This window comes from Perca fluviatilis, chromosome 6, assembly GCF_010015445.1.
Source record: "Perca fluviatilis chromosome 6, GENO_Pfluv_1.0, whole genome shotgun sequence".
Lineage (NCBI taxonomy): Eukaryota > Metazoa > Chordata > Actinopteri > Perciformes > Percidae > Perca > Perca fluviatilis.
In genome coordinates, this window is record NC_053117.1 from 33,970,885 (window position 1) to 33,990,990 (window position 20,106).

The window sequence follows — 20,106 nt, forward strand, 5'->3', positions numbered from 1 at the left end:
CAAGCACACCTGCTCACACACTTATCATTAACAATATCTCCTCTCACCGTGCCGCCTCAGCATCATCAAAGACAAGGCTTATTACCCACAAGTCCCTGGGGCTGGGACACAGCCATCTGCAGCTGAAGACCAAATGACTGAGCAGGCTGTTGGTTTAGTTGGCTACTGAGAGGGAATTAGGCCTACAAGCTGAAGCATATACTGTATATAGTGTTAGTTAAATGTAATTTAAATGTAGTTTATTTTGGTTAACTGAAAACAAATGTTGCAAGCAAATGAGACAGAAATAGCATTATATTTCCTATAAATCCATTTATGTATTGTGCTGCAGAATCAATCAATATATCTATCTATCTATTTTTCTATCCATCCATCCATCCATCCATCCATCCATCCATCCATCTTTAAGGGTACTGGCATTGGTGTAATCATTTTTTAAACGATTCCCAACCCTAATAATAATAATAAAGGCTATGATCTGAACCATCTGCTAAGTAACAACTGTTTCTAAATAAATGTAGTGGAGTGAAAAGTATGAATATGCTTCCAAAAAGTTGTGGAGAAGAAGTCAAAAGTAGCATACAAAAATACTTTTGAGGTGAAATCTTTTGAAAGAATGCCATTCATTCGTTCAGTGACTTGAAGAAAAGGAACACTGAAGCTGTTCTGGAGGCTGGTGGTGGCCCCCCCACCTTTTCTGAGACACTTTCTGTTTGTATTTCTTTGCACTTGTCACCCATCTGTATATTTTCTATCTGCACAACATTTAAGCAAGGCAGCATCTCTGTGAAGCTTTCCGTTTCCTCTTTAAAATTCATCCGTCACAGAACACATCCTCACAGCGCCTTTTTAACATAAAACTCTTTGAATTCCAATTTCCGGCAACAGAAGTGAGATTGGTCACAGCTCTACAGCATTTGTTACGGTTAGAATAATTGGGACCCATTAAAGATGTATTGGACAGCTTATTAAAGTAACATAAGGAATATATTGCTGACATAGGACTTCTAATTCTCTTTTTATGCGACTGTGACTGGTATATTTGTTGAATTCATTATAGTTGAAAGATGGATTTTTTTTTATGCAGACATAAGACAAAAGTATGCCACTTGAGACATAAAACTAAGTTTTTCAGTCATGTATACAAAAAAATACCCTCTTTTGAAAAATGAAAAGAATTTAGCTCATTTTGAACAGCCCATCTCATGATTATACTTTTTACTGTGTATGTTATCCGTGGTGTGGACATTTGGACACAGCATTTGTTTGTGGCTCTGTGTCTGTCGCAATTATCCTCCACTCCACATCATTTGAAAAATATGGCTATAATATGCAGATTAAATCCTATTTGGGGCTTTATGTTTTATTGTCTCCATTAATCTAATGGCTCAAAACTGGGCAGTGGACCATCTTTTTATAATTCCCTGGCATGCCTCCATTTTAGGCTAGACCAGCTGAGTCAGGATTGAATAATGTGTTGAACATGTCGATTCTGATTGGTTGAACGGACAATGGGCTTAAACTCAAAATGCTGCAGACCTGTTGCAGGAAAAGGTCACAGCAGAACAGCTGTAGTGAGGAAAGTCGGCTCCAGGTTGAGCTCTAAAGATTATATATATATATATATATATATATATATATATATATATATATATATATATATATATATATATATATATATATATATATATATACACACACATATATATATATACACACACACACACACACACACACATATTAGCAGCCTCTTTGATCTCTGGCACAGATAGTCATACTGTTTAATCACATCACACGTCAGATACTGCAAAAAAAATTGGCCACATTACTGTAACTAAGAAGTGTAAATGTAATGTATCTCCAGTCCGTGTGTGGGTTAATGGGAATGAACTTTCCAACCAGGAAGCTGCATAAATCAAACAGACGGCAGGAAGCTGGGCCAATAACAAGAGCAGCAAAATATGAAATGTCAGGATACTCGTGGCTAAAAGGAGGGAGATGAGGTGTTTAATGTCATAAAAGAGACATGCCTTGTGTTAAAACTGACAATTTGGCAACAAAAGCAGAAATGAATTTGAATTCCAGAGCTTTTTAAAGTGTTGGGTGTAAAATGGACAATCTGGGAAAATCTAGCCCTGCATTGCTTTACACTGCCATACAGACAGGAGACTACTCAAAGGAAAATATGAATACATATGTGGAGAAACACAACAAGTGCAGTTGCTTCCTTTCAGGGAACGAGGGCTCACTGGATGGTTTGATGAGTATGTAAATTATGTGATGCTGCGACCTTCAGTCTCAGTCGAATTTAACATCAGGGAGATTCTGTGACGAGAGTATGACACGGGTCTACTGAAGCACGTTCAACCAGCGTTCAACCGGCCCATTCATATGAGACGGCTGTCATAGGTTGATCTCTAGTTGTCACTGTTACAAGACACTCCATTCTATTCACAAACGACACAATTACACATCACTACGTCGCAAAATTACCTAATAAAGTTTCATTTTCACGCTTATGTGCACAACAAAGGTGCTGTTATGATTGATTATTCTACAGTTACTGGCTGCAGTGTAAATCAATAGGCATGTTAGAGAAGGAATGCACTGAAAACCGTTCACACAGTTTCAAGAAAAATCCTAGCTATTCTGTTTTTGCTAATGCCTCTCCGTCCAAAACACCCGATGACCAGTGGGAACGGCTGCGAACATCATATTTATATGATGATATATAGTCTGGCCTGGAGCTCTGCATTTTTTTAATAATATAGGTAGATGTATGGCTGTGATGAGTAACGTGATGGATCACCACCAGGATCACATTGATGTAGCAATATGAAGATTAATGGACCCCATTTAAAATGCTGCTTTCTTTTTTTTTTATTATTATTATTATTTTTATTAGATAGTAAATAAACAGGAAACCGGGAAGGAGAAAGGGGATGACATGCAGCAAAGGGCTGCAGGTCGGATTCAAACCCAGGCTGCTGCCAAAGGATTCAGCCTACATGGAGCTCTACTGGGTGAGCTAGAGGTCGCCCAGTGCTTTCTCTTTATCGATGGCACTGAGGTGGTATTGAGTGCAGATGGTTGTTGTATCGATCATTGTGATGGCAAATAAAATTGTGCACTATTACACACGGAAAACACGATGACCATAAGATCTTCGGCATGTCATACACAAACTGTCAGTGCGTCATGACGAGGAGAACCCTGTGTTTAAAGGGGATGAAAGTAGTGAATGTGATTGGCCAGCCTTTAACATGCCGAACTAAAATGTTTGATAACATATTCTTTCTGATCCCACCCTGTATCCGAGTGCTCCCGACACACTGGGCATGGCGCATTTGACTGCAATCTCCGCCATGCTGCAAAATAAAGCCCCAAATGTCAACATCATTAAATACATTTCCCATCTCTGGATGCCTGGATAGCTCAGTTGGTAGAGCGGGCGCCCATATTGGAGGTTCACTCCTCAATGCAGGGGGCCCGTGTTCGACTCCGACCTGCGGCCCTTTGCTGCATGTCATTCCCCCTCTAGCTCCCCTTTCATTTCTTCAGCTGTCCTGTCAAAAATAAAGGCCAAAAATGCCCAAAAAATAATCTAAAAAAAAATATAACCTACATCAAGACACCCATTCGTTAGAAAGTCGACACCAGTTCTACTCAATCAAAGTCAGGAGGAGGGTTGTGATGCAAGGTTGGACGATCCCTTGTAGACCCATTCAGATTGAGGGCTGACTGAGGTTTGACTCCCACCCCTGAGTCAGTCTGAATGAAGAATTAGACAGTGTACAGGGCCTGAAGTTAACTTTTTTGACCACCAGCCACTGTGGCTGATTTAAAAATCCACCTGCCACAGTGACTTTTTACCAGTTTTATTTTGCCTCATAAAGGTGAAAAACAGGACTTGCTGTATCTCTATGATCCTATCCTGTCCTATTCATGGTAGTCTACTCATTGCGCCGTCATCACGTGCTGTAGTAGGGGGGCCCGCCTTGATAATACTGCATAGGGATTCACATAGACAGTGGAAGTTGCATAAAGACCCGCCCGCTGCAGAGAGCCGACAGGATTGAAACAGCGACTTTATAGTGAAAAATCGTTACAGCGTACATTGATGTAAAAATGTATACATGTTGGCAGGAAGGTCTGAAAAGTTTTGCACGGTCTTTCGATGTACGTTTTGTTGGTAAATGTGAGATGTTCGAGTCACACACATGTCGTCTTCATAACAGAAACAAGGAAATTAATTTGAACCGTTCTCACTCCCGCTTGGTCAGTGGCTGCACGTGGGACTGCTGGGATTGTCGCGAGTAATGAAAATGCAATAGGGGGCCCTGGCTGGTAATCAATGCGGGCCCCTGATTGGTCCGAGAAGCAACCGCGTACCCTGCTTACCGATAGTTACGCGTCTGAATCACTCAATTCTCATTGGCTACCTGCCATTGTGGCAGGTAGATGGACAGTGTTACCCACCAATTGCAAAATTCAGCCGCATTTGGCTGGGGGTCGGGTGTTAATTTCAGGCCCTGGACAGTGATCTCCACCAACATGTAAACTTCCAAAGAATTTAAGCCAAGGATCAGGCCCACTCAAGCTGTTCTGAAGGCTCATGATGGCCAAAAACATTTTCTGACTGTTTTTACTTTAATCTGTGGCTGCAAAATATCTGTTCGTGTGACCAGGCTGTCCAGTTATTTAACACCAAACATTATCACCACAAGCTCATTTGAACAGTTTTTGAGTGCTTCTGGGAGGATTTAAAACATTATCCACCTCCCTAAACCTCCTACACATCAGATCCACTGACCTGGCTTTGTCTTTTTGGTGTCTGAACCGGACCCGGCCAGTTCTCAGCTCCGCCCAGGTGAAGCTGTCGTCCCTGGCTAAGTCTCGTCCTGCATTCCCTCCTCTGCCTCCCCTCTCTTCTCCTTCCTCCCCTCGGAACAGGACCAGCCGTCCGTTACTTGGGCCCTGGACGAGCTGGAAGATTAGCCGGTCAGACGGACTGTCAGGATCCTTCACCTGCAGCAAGGTGAGGGGCAGCGGGGCAAGACCGGCGAGGGGAACCAGCAGGGAACCGTTGACCTGGAGGGCAGGGGGGTGGGTGTTCACTGAGAAGAGGAGGGAGGACAGAAAGAGAAAATTAAATTACTTTTCTTTAGTCTTATTATCAGAGCTAAACTGAACTTGAAAACCTCTTTGAGGGGAATCACACACAAAATAACACACTTTAATGATTCCTGAGGGGAGACCAGTGTACACATCGTCATAAACAAGATTAAAGCAAACAGGGGTTGTGAAGTATTACTAGAAGGACCATTACAGCTTAATAACAAAGTGGAAATATATTAAAGAAAAGTAGGAAATTAAGACAACAATTAATGCTAGAATTGCTACCTCAGGTTTAAAAACAGCACACTTATTTTGATTACAGCGCATGTGTGATCAAAAAATTAAGAGAAGAAATCGTTGCTGAAAAAAAGCTGTAAAGTTGTCTCACACAACAAAGGAAAATATAATTGACACTTGAAAACTTAAAATAAAGCTTTCATAACACGGTGGAAAACACAAAGCCTCCAATTACTCTAATTAATACAGTGTAATGCATTTTTAAGCCTTACATTTATCTAATTAAAAGTGCAGTTGGATCAGACAGTGAGTGGGTGTAGGGATGAGACGAGGTTATAAACTGAGAACAGAAAAGTGTGTGTGTGTGTGTGTGTGTGTGTGTGTGTGTGTCTGTGTGTGTGTGTGGAGTGTGTGTGTGTGTGTGTGTGTGTGTGTGTGTGTGTGTGCGTGCGTGTGTGCGTGTGTGTCTGGGTGTCTGTGTGTGAGAGAAAAATGGCTGGTGAATTATGAGCAAGGCATCTCGGTCTTGCCGTGGCATTTTCGAAGTTGGCTTTAATTGGAACTGACTTGGTTGGGGAACTTTTTAAAGATCAGCTCTTTTGAGAGGCCACATTGTAATCTCATTATATCTCCTCTAATGATGCCAATCGGCACTCTAAAATCTCAAACCTTTGGCCATGTAATTAAACTCACAAATGAGAACAAGTCTATAATTTAAAGCACTAGTTTCTCAACTTTTTTTATTAGCTGGCAAAAATGAAAAAAATAAATAAAATAAAACAGAAAATAAAACAAAGCAACTTCGTTCTAGGCAATTTCGCTTGAATAATAGTGGATTAGTTAAAGCCTAGAGGCTGAAAATGTTCATTATTCCACAAGAAGAAAGTATTTATCACAAAAGGTGCATGCTAATCTATTTCTCCATTGTAATTACGCTTTGTACATTTTCATAAATCATCACAAAACCACAGCATCTCCGCCTGCAGAATGACAAGCACTGTTTGAACATAAAAGCCAAAAAGTACAGTAAAAGTACATGACTCCTCTAATGACCTGACCATGCAGACAATGCTCTTTCTCAGTGTTATTCAGGAGAACCAATTACTGTAGTATTTTACTAAAAGGAAAATAATAGTCAGACAGTTAATGTTGGCAATCTGTTGAAAAGAACCTGAGCTCCAATCTCTCTGAATCAAAATCTTTTGAGCCTCAGGAGTTTGAGGGTGACAAACAGTAGATTGTAAATTCTGGACTTACATTAATCAGGATAACTCTTAATGCTAATGTTGCTCTGCAACTGCTGAACGTTTAAGTAGGCAACTGTTTGCTATCACATATTTGCTAAATATATTCCCTGAGGCAAATTTCCCAAACTATTGCGCCAAAGCCAAAGTGCCTGTCTGCATGTGGCTCTCTCTCTTGTTGTTTTTTCCCTTGCTCACTCTGTTTTCTCTCCAGGTGATTGAGACGATTGCTTTCCACCTGTGTGTTGGAGTTGACCAATCAGCATTCAAGGTGGCAGTCAACTTTGCGTTGTTTTTTTTACGCTAAACCAACACAAACGAGACAAAAAGACACCGTGTAATTCTCAAAGCACACGCAGCGGGTGAAATGCACCTTTAACTGAACTGCCAAGCAAATAGCTTCTCGGTGCTCCTCTGCTATTTGCATGTATAGGAATTAGGTAATATGCCCCTTTCTATGCAAATGAGCCTTGTTGAAAAAACAGTCCAGTTCAGCTCTAACAGCCATTAGTTACGGTGACATTATTAGCGTCTTCAGAGAGTTGGTGGTAATGAAGCGCAAATCATACCACCTTCGGGTCGCCCTGGTAGCTCACCTGGTTAAGCGTGTGCCCCATGTACGAAGGCTCAGTCCTTACCACAGCGGCCCAGGATTGGGTCTGACTCGCGGCACTTTGCTGCATGTTGTCCCCCTTCTCTCTACCCCTTTTCCTGTCTTCATCTGTCTATATTATCTCCTATATTAAATCTCTCTGTCACCTTTAAATTCCTTGCCTGAAGTTTTGAGGAATGCCTCTGCACCTTTGCCGGTCAGGACCTGTAGCTCTAATATCACATGCAAAGAAAAGGGCAAATTGCACTCAGCTGCAAAACTTCATGGCCATGTTTGCGCTGTTATATCATTAGCGCAATATCAATTTGTTTTTTTAAATCGCAATTCATGGTGCTATCAGCGTCCACAATACATTCTTTGTGAATTCGCCCGTCTGTGTTGGTCAGCTTGTTGTTGAGTTATTCTGCCCCCATGGGGCCAACAAAAACCCACTTGGTGCAGCTTAAAAGGGCTGATATGTAAGCTAGGACCTTAATCGGTAACCATTCATTGTCGTTGTCATTAACACAAAGAAATGTTATCAATTACTCCTTAATATGTCCCTCCTGTTCCTTTAAGTTTTTCAACAAAATTTCCAAATTCAAATGCTCAATTCTAAAAAGCTGCAAATGTCACTTATACTTATGTCACCGATAGGAAAAGTTCCCAAATATTTAATACAGCTTTCTCCCAGGAGTTGTCATTTGTGTGATATGTATATTTGTACTCTACTTGTGAATGTCAGCCAGGAACCAACACAAAAACTGTAGTTGGTTCCAATGTGGATCTCAGCATTAGGTGACTTGTCCTACATAAATTGTAAATTAGCAGCAATCGTGTATTTGATGCTGTTAAATTAATTAGAGAACAGCACACATTTTTCACGACATGAGCTGCAGCTTTGGAGGGACATTAACATTTAACAACTTCACCTCACACAGCATCAGGCCGTAGGATTATACGGTTAGCTTCACCACTGTATGCCTTGGTTAACCAGCCTGTTGCCTAGCAACCCACCATGTGGATTTGTTTTCATGTGACGTCTTGAGGTTAACTTGCATTATTTATGTGGCTTTCTTGATTTCATTTGCATACAAATGACTATAAAGTCAATATTAACATGTGTTCCAAATTGCATTGGAACAGAAGCCCTGAAAGGAAAAAGGGGGGGAAAAACAAAAATGTTTATCTCCTACGCAGCAGAAAATATCTTAAAGGTTATCTCCTAATTAGGAGATATTATCTCCTACGTACGAGATCAACTTTAAGGCTTAATTAGGCTGTTTTGAGAGTGAGAAAGCCGTGCAGAATGAAGCACTTATAGTGCATGATGCAAAGGGAATTGAAAGTTCAACCAAAGGTAAAACAAATAAGTTTACCTTCTTAGTTAACTACAAATGTCTACTGTAAAACATAATGGAACTGTATAGGGGCAGGCAGACATAGTGAGTGAGAGAGAACAATGCCGATACAACACCACTATAAAACTACGAATAGCCCACTGCATGTGTTCTAAATACCAGCCAACGGGCCATGTTTACACAATCATCGTTGCAGCTCTCATCTTATATTTGCAGAAAAGTCATGCAGAAGGCCAAATTTATTTTATTTAACCTTTATTTAACCAGGTTAGTCTCATTGAGATATAAAATCTCTTTTTCAAGAGAGACCTGGCCAAGATAGCAGAACAAGTTTGTTACATAGAAAAACAATTTACAATCACAAAACAATCACAAAAGAGGCAAAGACATCTCAAGTGCATTTCAATTAAATAAAAGTACCATTAGTTAAAACATTTGCACGTGTGGATGGACTCATGTTCTATGGTTTTAACGTAACCTTTAAAATCGTTTAAGGAAATTAGACACTGTAGTTTGAGTGTTTTCTGTAGGTCATTCCAAGTAGAAGGTGCAGCAAACATGAAAGCCTTTTGAAACAACTCTGTCCAGACTTGAGGAACATTCAATGAAATAGTCTTCTGGGAGCCTAACCCGTAAGTACTCTGCGTAAAAGAAAGAAATTCAGATATGTAACATGGGAGCCTGCCTAAAATTCCTTTGTATATGAACATATAAAGGTGAGTAAGCCGGCGATTTGACAGAGAGGGCAAATTTACTGTGGAGTAAAGTATACAGTAAAATACACCACACACAGCCAGGGATTGGGTCATAACAATTAACATTATAGATTTTTAGTGGATGGGTTGCCGGTAGGGGAAAAATACATCATTAATGAGGAAAATATGAATATATTTATAGAGCTCCAGTGTGCTTCAGTGTCACTATTATCAGGCAATGGACAGCGCCGTACCGACACAAAACAGTGCTGTTCATCGTTCTGAAACAACAGCGAAGCGAACGTGTAGTCCAATGACGTAATTCACGTAAATAATAATTAGTAATATGTGCGCTGGAAGAAAGAAAAAGAGGCTGGTTCATCTTCGCAAGCAGCTGAGTTTCCAAGAATTTGCTAACTTAGATAAAGAAGTAGAAGAAGACATACTTCATTGATCCCCAGGGGGGAAATTACATTTTTACACTGTTGATATTACACATTACACACAAGCCTGAAATACACGCAATACATGCATTAATGAAGAGATAGGGCTGCACGATATGAGGAAAATATCTAATTGTGATTATTTTGACTGATATTGCAATTGCTATATGATTCACGATATTGGAGGTAATGATCAATTTTGTATCATTATTCTCATTTTCATTGAAAAATATATCAAAAAAAAAAAATGATTGAAGTGTGATTTTTTTTGCGAGGATCTGTACCAAACAAAGACTTTTTCTTTAGTCTGCAGGATACGATTTGTAGGCCGGGATGTCTCTGCAGCACTACAATACTTTATTTTAGAATGGTTTGACACATATTTTGCCTTTAACAAATATTGCGCCCCCCTGCGATTTGGATATTGCACTAGTTCATATTGCGATTTCGATAAAATTGCGATTAATTGTGCAGCCCTAATGTCAGAGTGAAGGAGCTGCCCATTAAAGGCGCCCCGAGCAGTTACATGGCAGCATTTTGCTTTAGATCTCTAAAACAAGTTTATTTAGCATTAATAGAACTTATCTTTCCCTAATACAACATGCCTACTGCATGTAAACTGTCACAGACCTGCAACACACTAAACTCATACTTTTCCGCTAACTAATACAGTAAGTGCAAAGATCCAACAGAGGCATCTAATCATAGACTGTATTTACAGATTATGCATCTAATAAGGAGAAACAAATAGAAATAAAATTGCTGAATATTGGACTGTAGTAATGTCATTTATGACCCGATGATTTTTAACCAGGTAGTGCCTGGAGGTTGGACAGTTCCTTAAGTGAGAGCAGGCAGTTGTGATATCTGCTAAAATAGCTGTATTTACCAAACATAAACTATAACTAACTAACTCTATCGACCCTCTGATTGCTGTCATTTTGTGCTATGGGACAGTAACCAAGTTTCCCTTTAACCAAAAAAAAACAGACATCACGTTATTACCGTGGCAGGTCCTGGTTTTCTGATCGGCGTAGAATCCACGTCCACAGTCGGGCGTGCAGTATCCCTCCATGAGGTAGGTTTGGTCACGACAAGCACTGCAGCGTCCGACCCCGTCACACAGCACACAGTCGGATGAGCAAGCTAAAGAAGATGAAGATTAGTCAGAGTGTTAGATGGAATGTTTATAAAGCTGGTACAACTTTTGGTAACACTTTACTTGAAGGTATCTACATAAGAGTGTCATGAACACATGACACTGTCATGACAGTCATGACACATGAACCCTAACCCTAACCCTAACCCTAACCCTAACTTGTCATGACAAAAAACGAATGTCACTTACTAAAAGAAGCGTTATGTCACAAATGTTTATGACACGTTCATGACAGTGTCATGTCACTCTTATGTAGATACCTTCAAGTAAAGTGTAACCCAACTTTTCATTCATTTTGTACTTTGAGCTGGTATTTTGCTAATCCACACAATGAGTATTTCATTTCATTCTCAAGTTTTTTTAGAATATAGTTTTTTTAGAATAGAATTCTTAATGAATGGACACAATGTTTCTATAACCTTTCTTTTCTCAAAAGAAACTTTGAGGCTGGTTGGAAATGTTTTTCCCCCCTCAATTTTAAGATACTGTAAACTGATATACTGACCTTGCACAGATGCCCTGTGTCATCCTAAATAAGTAAAAATATGAGAGATTTAAAAAAAAAAAAAAAAAAGAAACAAAAAAGGATTGTATTTAACAAAGTCTTAACTCTTACGTTTGCAGACTTGGGAGGAGGCGTCCAGGAAGTATTTTCTGCCACATTCTAGCACACACTGACCCTGCAGGGTGGCGTAGGGAGGCTGGCATTGCTGGCACTGTCCAGGACCCCGACACTCCACACAGTGATCATCACAGCCTGGCAGAGAGAAAGAGAGACACACACACACACGCACACGCACGCACACGCACACACACACACACACACACACACACACACACACACACACACAACGAGGATAAAACCAAAGTGGCAAACCTCAAAATGCACATTTACTTCATTCCTGTTTCTGTGGATTTCAGTCCACTGAATTGGCATTCAGGAGAATATTTAGCATGTGTTAAAAAAATACTACTTATTATGATTATACAATATGGTGGTACACATATGATTACATAAGAGTTGTGAAGGACTTTTCCTCACAAGGAAAATTTGACCTGAACAACCACATGTTACAGATACACCATCAAAGGGATCTCTCAAGGAACCTTTGGGGTCCCCTGCTGTTGATTAACAGTTTTTAATAAGAAATACATGGTTAAAAAAAATATCTGAAAGCACCTTAATATATAAGATAATACAGAAACGCAAAAGCGCAAAAGAAGGATCAATACATGCAGCTGGTACGACTGTAGCTGCACATATCTACACTTTCTTTTTTGTGATGTTTGTCAGCTTATCTGCTTTTTGGTGGACTGACCAAGGCATTTGTCTCCGTCCTGATAGGAGCCAGGCGAGCACCCCTGGGTGCACACTCCATCCTGCAAGACGTATCCCTCCATGCACAGCAGGCAGTCTGTCCGCAGAGGGCCTTTACAGGCGTTGCAGCTCCAGTCGCACTCTGGTAACAGGATGGAGGGCAGCACAGGAGTGTGTTTGTGTGTGGGGACATTGGGATTAAAAGGGAGGGGATTTTGAAGACGAGAGCAAAAGGTGAGAGCAAAACAGAAGAGAGGGAGGGAGAGAGAGAGAGAGAAAAAAGGATTAATACATTCTTTTCAGCGGGGGATTTATGCTAAACCCATTTGTGTTTTTTTCCCCTTCTGTCTTATCACCTGCACATCTGTTGTGTTTGTGCTGTGCTCCATTAATATTGACAAGAGAATTAAACACAATTAGGACAAATAAAACTCTGTTTGTGTGAGCTTCTAGGTTTGTATTAAAAGTAAAGTAGGTTTAACAAAGAAGCAATGACTAATCATGGCATTCTTGGCAATTACAGAGTAAACCAGGGGGCCATTATATTATACAGAATATAAACTTGTAATGCAAAATGTATAATTATAACAGTCTACAGTCAGGCTATCAGCTTTGTGGTACAGTAATGATCATTGTAAAGAACCAGATTGTAAGATTGATACTATTTTTAAATTTTTTGGCAAAGTAAATTATAAATTGGTCACAGTAAATGTCTTCATGAACTTCTCAAGAAGGGTGCTATCCTCATCAAATGTTTATTCTCTGGGGAACATGAATGTATACACCAAATGTCATGGCTATCCGTCCAATACCTGCCCAATACCTTTGTCATACCTGCCCAGGGACTACAGGTGGAAATTAGCAATTGTTGCTATAACCTGGCCCAAGACATATTCTCTTGTTTAACAAGTTTAATGTTTATTTGTGCACTGTTCTTGTTTCAAATAAATCAATTTCCAATTCCAATTCCAATAGTTGTCAAGAAATTTCCCTCAAGAACAAGAACTGTCAACCTGCTGGAGATGCTATAAAGGAAAATAAGAGGATTGACCAAAGGCATTAGGATACTTTGTCTGGGAACCATGAATGTCTGTACAAAGGATTGTTGCATTTCGCTCTTTAGCAAAGTGGTGGACCGACTGACTGACCGATATTGGTATCCCTAGAGCCACGCCGGCAGCATCTTTGTTTTTTCATTTTGGCAAGTTTTAGTTATCTGAATATTGGACTATTTGTGAATTTAGATCTTACTGACAACATTTTTACATACACCCAAAAGCATCCTCAGTTCTTGAGAAGATACTTTTTGATCAATCTACTGCTAGTAAACACGCCGAATGATTTCAAAGTTTTTACATACAGTATGTTTCCTCATTTTGTGTTAAAGCCTACATGAGAAGTAGTAAAACATCTTACGCTTCATCTCTTTACCTTCTACCAACATTTTACTTTTTTACTGTGGATGACAGAGGGAGTGTAGAAAGCTACTCCACTACTGGGATGAATAGTGGAGGCTTCCACAGGGTTTTTCTGAAGATCCAAAGTGAGCCAAGAGGTAAATTAGGGGTTCCTCCTTAGAAAAAGATAAATCGAAACGGATGTAGGTTGTTGTAAACGTACTGACGGGTTTATAAGAGATTCTCTCAGGGAACTCTCCCCTGTGGCAAAGTGAAAGCTCCCAAAGGTTCCTTTAAAGCCCTTTAGTTTTCAGAGAGCAACGAGCAGTGCTGCTTTCTAACGCTCTGGGTTCATCCAGGGTTCAGTGGATTATCCAGATAGCGCCTGCAGCTAGCTGGGGGGATAAACACGAGCGAGATTGGGCTGGATGGCTAAAACCACCTGTCGAGGTGGGAGGCACTGCTAGCTGCCTCACAGGAAATCAAACTGTGTATCTAGCCACTAGCAGTTAGCTTAGTTTCTAATCCCGTGTTAGACATGAGAAGTGGTGGTCACCTTAGGGGCCCGTTCCTTTGGGCACCTGAAAAGTCTCCTTACATTGAACCAAATCACTGATAAAGCGAAGTCTGCTAGGAGACGTTTGTGGGAAGTAAGCTTCACATGAAATGGCTTTCTGTGAATTAAAGTGGATATCTGTGTTAAGCCAGTTGGGCTGTTCGCATTCTGAACCTAAATCCCATCTAATCATCGTTCTTTCAGATAAGCAGAAAGGAGAATAGAGGCAAAACATATTTTCACACATCTTGTTTGTGACTTGGCAATAAAAAGGAGCGAGATTCAATGTGACATGATGTGGTCTGGGCTGGTTAGTGGGTAATTAAATATATGAACAGAGTTATTGCATGCAAAATGAAAAAAATGACAAGTTATTCAGTCTGGACATGGATCCTCTGAGGCTCATTCATCAACTTCACTGGAAGATTTAATACAGAGTTAAAACGCACACACATTGTTTGGGATTTGCATATTTGGTCCCACAGTTTATTACTTGATCAATGGACCCCATAAACTCCATGTAGCACACTTCACTACATGCAATATGGATGGAGACTAATTTATGAGTATCATAAAGGGAGCACTACATATTGTCATTATTAATCCAGTGTTTCCCACCTCACCCTCCCTGTACCACTACAGTGTGTGTTGGGTTGCCATGGCGACGGCAGCGTACCTCTGCATGCCCGGGTCGTGGTGTTGAGGTAATACTGATGGGCACAGCTGTCGTATTGGCATTCTCCGAACAGCAGCACCTTGGCCGGGTCGTGGCAGGACGCACAAACCCCGGTCATGTCGCACGTCAGGCACTGGCTGTCACATGCTGCCGCAGACAAAAAGGTCGACATGGAGATCAGGTCAGACGGTCAGAGGGGAAAAGATTGGTTGCAGGACGTAATAACACCTGCCATCACCAAAGATTAGCTGAATGTGGCTTTGTTGTATCCAAGCAGTGGTGGAAGAAGTAATCAGATCCGTTTCTTAAGTAAAAGTACTATTACCACACTGTCAAAATACTCCGTTACAAGTAAAAGTCCTGCATTGAAAATGGTACTTAAGTCAAAATATTCTGAATACCAGGTAGCAATATGTCAGCTTGAATAAATGCCTCATGACTGCATTACATGTTTTCAAAGCAACTAGCAGAAGTACAAACTGAGAGTTTATGCTTCACTTGCAGGTGCGTATGTCACGAATAGGAACGCTATAATACGTTTAATTGCAGAGCTCACCTGCAATTTACCGATCGAATTGGAACAAGACCTCTGTGCTGTGTGGTGTTTTTATTATTTTGTCCACCTCCTGTAAGTCATTAAAACACAATGTAATCTCAGATGTGTAGTAACATCTCTGGTTCTTCAGATGTCTTATCTCCCAGGTGAGATGCAGCAGCGGTTACCTACCCTGACAGATCCTGTGACCGTTGTCATAGTAACCGAGGGGACATTTGGGAGCGCAGAGACCCGAGGGCAACAGAACGCTGACGGCAGGGCAGGAAGTACAGGAGAGAGGCCCCGCCCCACTGCAGGAATCACATGAAGGATGGCATTCTGGGTACAAAAGAAATGGAAACTTAAAATATTCCATGTGGAGGAACTGGGTCATGGAAACGTCATGTATAGTTCAAGGAATTACAACAAGGAAAAATGTGTTATAAGATAGTATAATGCAGCGTAAAACATGAATCAACTTATGTCTTAGAATATATCAATGCATTATATTTGGGAACTAACAGTACTGACCCTACCCTGGAAATCCAGAGTTCTTGTGAGAGCATAATTTTAATTTGCTCAGCGAGTCACTCTGGCAATGAGTAATGATGCTCATTAACTATGCCCTTGGAGCCGAGCTGCACCAATCACATCGGTGTATCGGATATAAGTGGGCCAGAGGCGAGCTAAACAGATGACGACAGTGCTGCGAAGTCGAAGTCTGGAATCAGTCAGTGAACATTGGTCGTAGTGTTATCCAATTGCGTGCAGTGATATTTTCAAATGCATGCTTGGTGCCGCCCCTCGAGTTGGGCCATTTTCATTACTCATTGCCAGACTCTTAATCTTTCAGATTTGGGTCTGGATTTCCAGGCTATACTGACCCATGAAACACTGAGAACACTACATGAGATGTACAGTATATGCAGTTTTAAATCAGTACTGTAGTTATATACCCACCGTGAATTTCAAGAAACTCTCAGAAAAAAAAGTGGCTGGGAAAAAATGTAATTAAATCATGCAAAATTCTAATTAAAGCCACATACTTGAGTTTACAAATACATATTTGGCTCATCTGGTAGAGCGTGTGCCTATATACAGAGGCTCAGTCCTCGATGCAGTGGCCGTAGGTTCAACTCCCCTCTATCTCCTCTTTCATGTCTAAGCTTTCCTGTGATTATAGAGGCCGTAAAATGCCCCAAAAAAATATCTTAAAAAATTAAATAAAAAATACATATTCATAAGTCTCACTAATCACTATCAAGGGTCTAATCATTCTCAGATTGCTGTGCTGCTCCAATACCCCACCACCACCACCACACACTGTTCATATTCAGCCTTGCGTAATAATCATCAATCCAACCAAACCAGGAAAGAAAATGCCTCTGCACTCAATTGGATAGACCTACAACCAATCAGAGTGCCCCATCTTCTTAGCGACCATCGGGGCCAGCTGATAAATTAAACTTTTGCCGAATCCCGTAGGAAGGACGGCAAAAACATCTTTCCGATCGACAAATGCCTTGATCGCGGTTCTCTGTTCCTCTTTTAAAATGAACGCGCTGTCGATATCGTCTATAAAAGACGCGATGGCGGAATCTACACATCTCAATTCTCCAGCGGCAGCCATCTTTGTTGTAAACAAATTCAACCCCAAGTGCTCTTTGGGGACGTGGTTAATTATGTTACTGTTGATCATCTATCCATCATCGTATAAAGCCCGCCCTGACAATTTGATTGGTCCAAACTGTTCTGGTTCGAGCATGGTTGATGAAGTCCAGACCGAACTTCCCAACCTCAAATGCTGGCATCCAGGCTAGCGAAATTCACCATCAGGCCTGAATCTACAACCGGAGTGAGATGTTACCTAAACTCAAAATTGTATTCTCATTGTCTGTTTTTAGGTACTTGTTGGTTGATTTATTTTGGTTGTATATGTATCTACAAGTGCTATTTGGATCTCTCTTCTTATTGTTTTTTCTATATTCTTATACACACACACACACACACACACACACACACACACACACACACACACACACACACACACACACATATATATTTCTGTGTGTGTGCGTGTGTGTGTGGGGCTCAGCTAAATGAGACTCCAGAGGTTTTGCTCTTACAGCTTACGCTTCCTGTTCACACTCTGCATTTAAATCTGCGGGCATTCACAGCAGCTTAGTGTGGAGGCAGCGGCTATGGCTGCTGAGCGTGATGGTAATAGGAGCGTGATGGTAATAATAATGATGAGGATGAAGAGGGTGAGGACGATGATAACGAAAATGATAATTATGATGATAATAATGAGGACAAGGAGGATGAGGATAGTCAGGGGGATTATGATGATGAAGACAATGAGCATGTCGAGGATGAGCAGAATGAGGACAATAATAATGATGAGGACGATACTAACGAAGATGGTACTGACGAGCGTGATGAAAATAAGTACAATGATGAAGATGTTAATAATAATGACTAGTGGGGGTGATGATGGCTATACTTAACCAACATGAAACCTTCTATCGCTTCTAGTACAGAGTAACTGTTTAAACAATAATACAGGCTTTCTCAAACACAGTAACTCCTCCAAATCCCCGAATATCTGCCCAGTCTTTTTTTTCAATATCTACACAGTTTGCAGTTGAGCGTCAAAGCATCAACAGTGAGCTGGGAGGACATTTGTGGATTTGGTGTTCTTTTGGGCATTAAAGCTGAATCAGGGACTGTATCTCTGAGTAGTTTTCTCATGTACTTCTAAAGCCTGAGGGGATGTACACGGAATTCATTACACTGCAAAATAAAAAGAACTAAACTAAACCTGAAAAAAGAGACCGTTTTGCCATGGGATCACAGGAGCCCTGACACGCCAAATCGGGCTAGGGGCATAAAGTGTGGCGGGGACAATGGCTTCTTTTCCATTTCCTACCACTTTACTTTCGGTGCCCTTGCTCAGGCAACACCCATCTTCTAACTCTGCCTTCATTTTTATTTCAATTACACACCCGTAAAGATTAGTGACTGCATCTTGCACATTTGGGACGCTATCGTGGTCACAAAATCTAGCTGCATACAGACAGACAACACCAGGAAAGAACTCAAAACCAGTGTGGTAGCTCACACTACAGAAGGACACACACACACACACACACACACACACACACACACACACACACACACACACACACACACACACACACACACACACACACACACACACACACACACACACACACACACACACACACACTTCAATAAAAAGCTCCTACAGTACCAGGTCAACAAAATGACATCAATATAAAAGATATTTTAACTAATGAATAAAACATAAAAGCATTGGTGGCATTTTTCTTACAGCTTTTCCATATAGAGGCAGCTACTTGCTCACCTCTGACCTTGTCATGTAGTGTGTATAGGCAGGGAAGTAAAAGTCCTTACTGATGCAGGCTCCGTGCCAGGCGTAGAAGCCCCGGGGACAGTGGGAGACGCAATGATCGCCCAGCAGCCAGGTCCTCGGCACTTTACACCACAGACAAACACTGCCGATGCCCGTCTGGAGGTCTGCCGTGCAGCGCTGACAGTCTGAGCTGCACTCTGCAGGAAGGACACGCACAGAAAGGAGGGCACGTATTTCTTACATCATCATACTGGACACATATAAACATCAAGCCACCATCAAAGTCACACAAAGTCAGATGGTTGAATACTGCTGTACTTTTGTCACGTCACCAAAATGAAGTGCTTGAAAAAGTGCTGTTTGTGTTTAATTTTCTGGGTTGTTCATTCAGAGGGAACACATGATGTGGTCTAGAGCTGAAGATCTCTGGCTGAACCCGACGGGACCCGCCAAACCAAACTTATTTGGGGCCTTTTGTCAGTGGTCATCAGTCTGAATCAAGATAAAAGCCTCGGTTGTTTTAGTACAATCACTTTCAACTCAACACAAAACAAAAAAAATGTTGATCTTCATCATCATGATTTGATAGGATGTGTAGTGTTAAACTGAGGACAGAGAGCGGATAAAATCTTTATGCATGCGCTTGTAATATTTGAATAACAAACCAGGATTCCAAGGCCATCCATTTCTTCATAAAAACTTTTTTTTAAATCTATTTTTACTACATTTCCTTCTTCTAAAATCTGTTAACTTTTAAAAGGGGATTCAAATGCTGTGGGAGCCTTCTTGAAACACACACAAAAGAAAAAGCAACAACTGAAGACATGAGCAAGAGAACTAAAGAATAACTGCATAAAGGAAGCATTTATAAAAGTACGATTTTAATGACGATGTCTCATCTAAAAAATCCTGGAATTGGGTGTTAAAATGCACTAACTAAACCTAAGTAAAAAATCTTTTGTCAGAAATACATTGAAAAAATACAAAAAAATCTGTCTCTCTCTCATCTATTAACTCTCAAACTTAGATCTCCCTCATACATGACATCCAGCTACCCACAAACCTGTACAGTATATACCCACATAACTAAGCACAGCAGGGTTGCCCACATGGATCAAGATTAGCAGAACAATGAAGAGCACCTCATGGTGTTTTATCTGATGGTATCTGGGTTGTGTCTGGCTGGCACAGTGGAGGGGACCTTAAACTTATCCGTCCGTGCCGAGATAACTATCTACAGAGAAAAGCAGAACAGGGGCTCTGCAGGTGAAGAGTTGTGTGTCGGCCAGGTGAGAGGAAAAGATAAAGAGGCTGGTCACGTACGGGTGTTAGAAAGAAATGTTAAGACCATGAAAGTACTTCTCTTTCTTTGTGAAGG

General features: G+C 40.8%; 1 protein-coding gene across 1 annotated transcript in view; it reads right to left on the reverse strand.

The window, feature by feature from the left end:
• fras1 (Fraser extracellular matrix complex subunit 1) overlaps nt 1-20,106 on the reverse strand; it is a 266,280-nt gene that overhangs the window by 91,284 nt on the left and 154,890 nt on the right. The window contains 7 exon segments of the mRNA XM_039804033.1: nt 4,814-5,117; nt 10,696-10,836; nt 11,466-11,606; nt 12,169-12,309; nt 14,797-14,943; nt 15,524-15,670; nt 18,770-18,925. Coding sequence (XP_039659967.1) covers nt 4,814-5,117; nt 10,696-10,836; nt 11,466-11,606; nt 12,169-12,309; nt 14,797-14,943; nt 15,524-15,670; nt 18,770-18,925 — 1,177 coding nt within the window.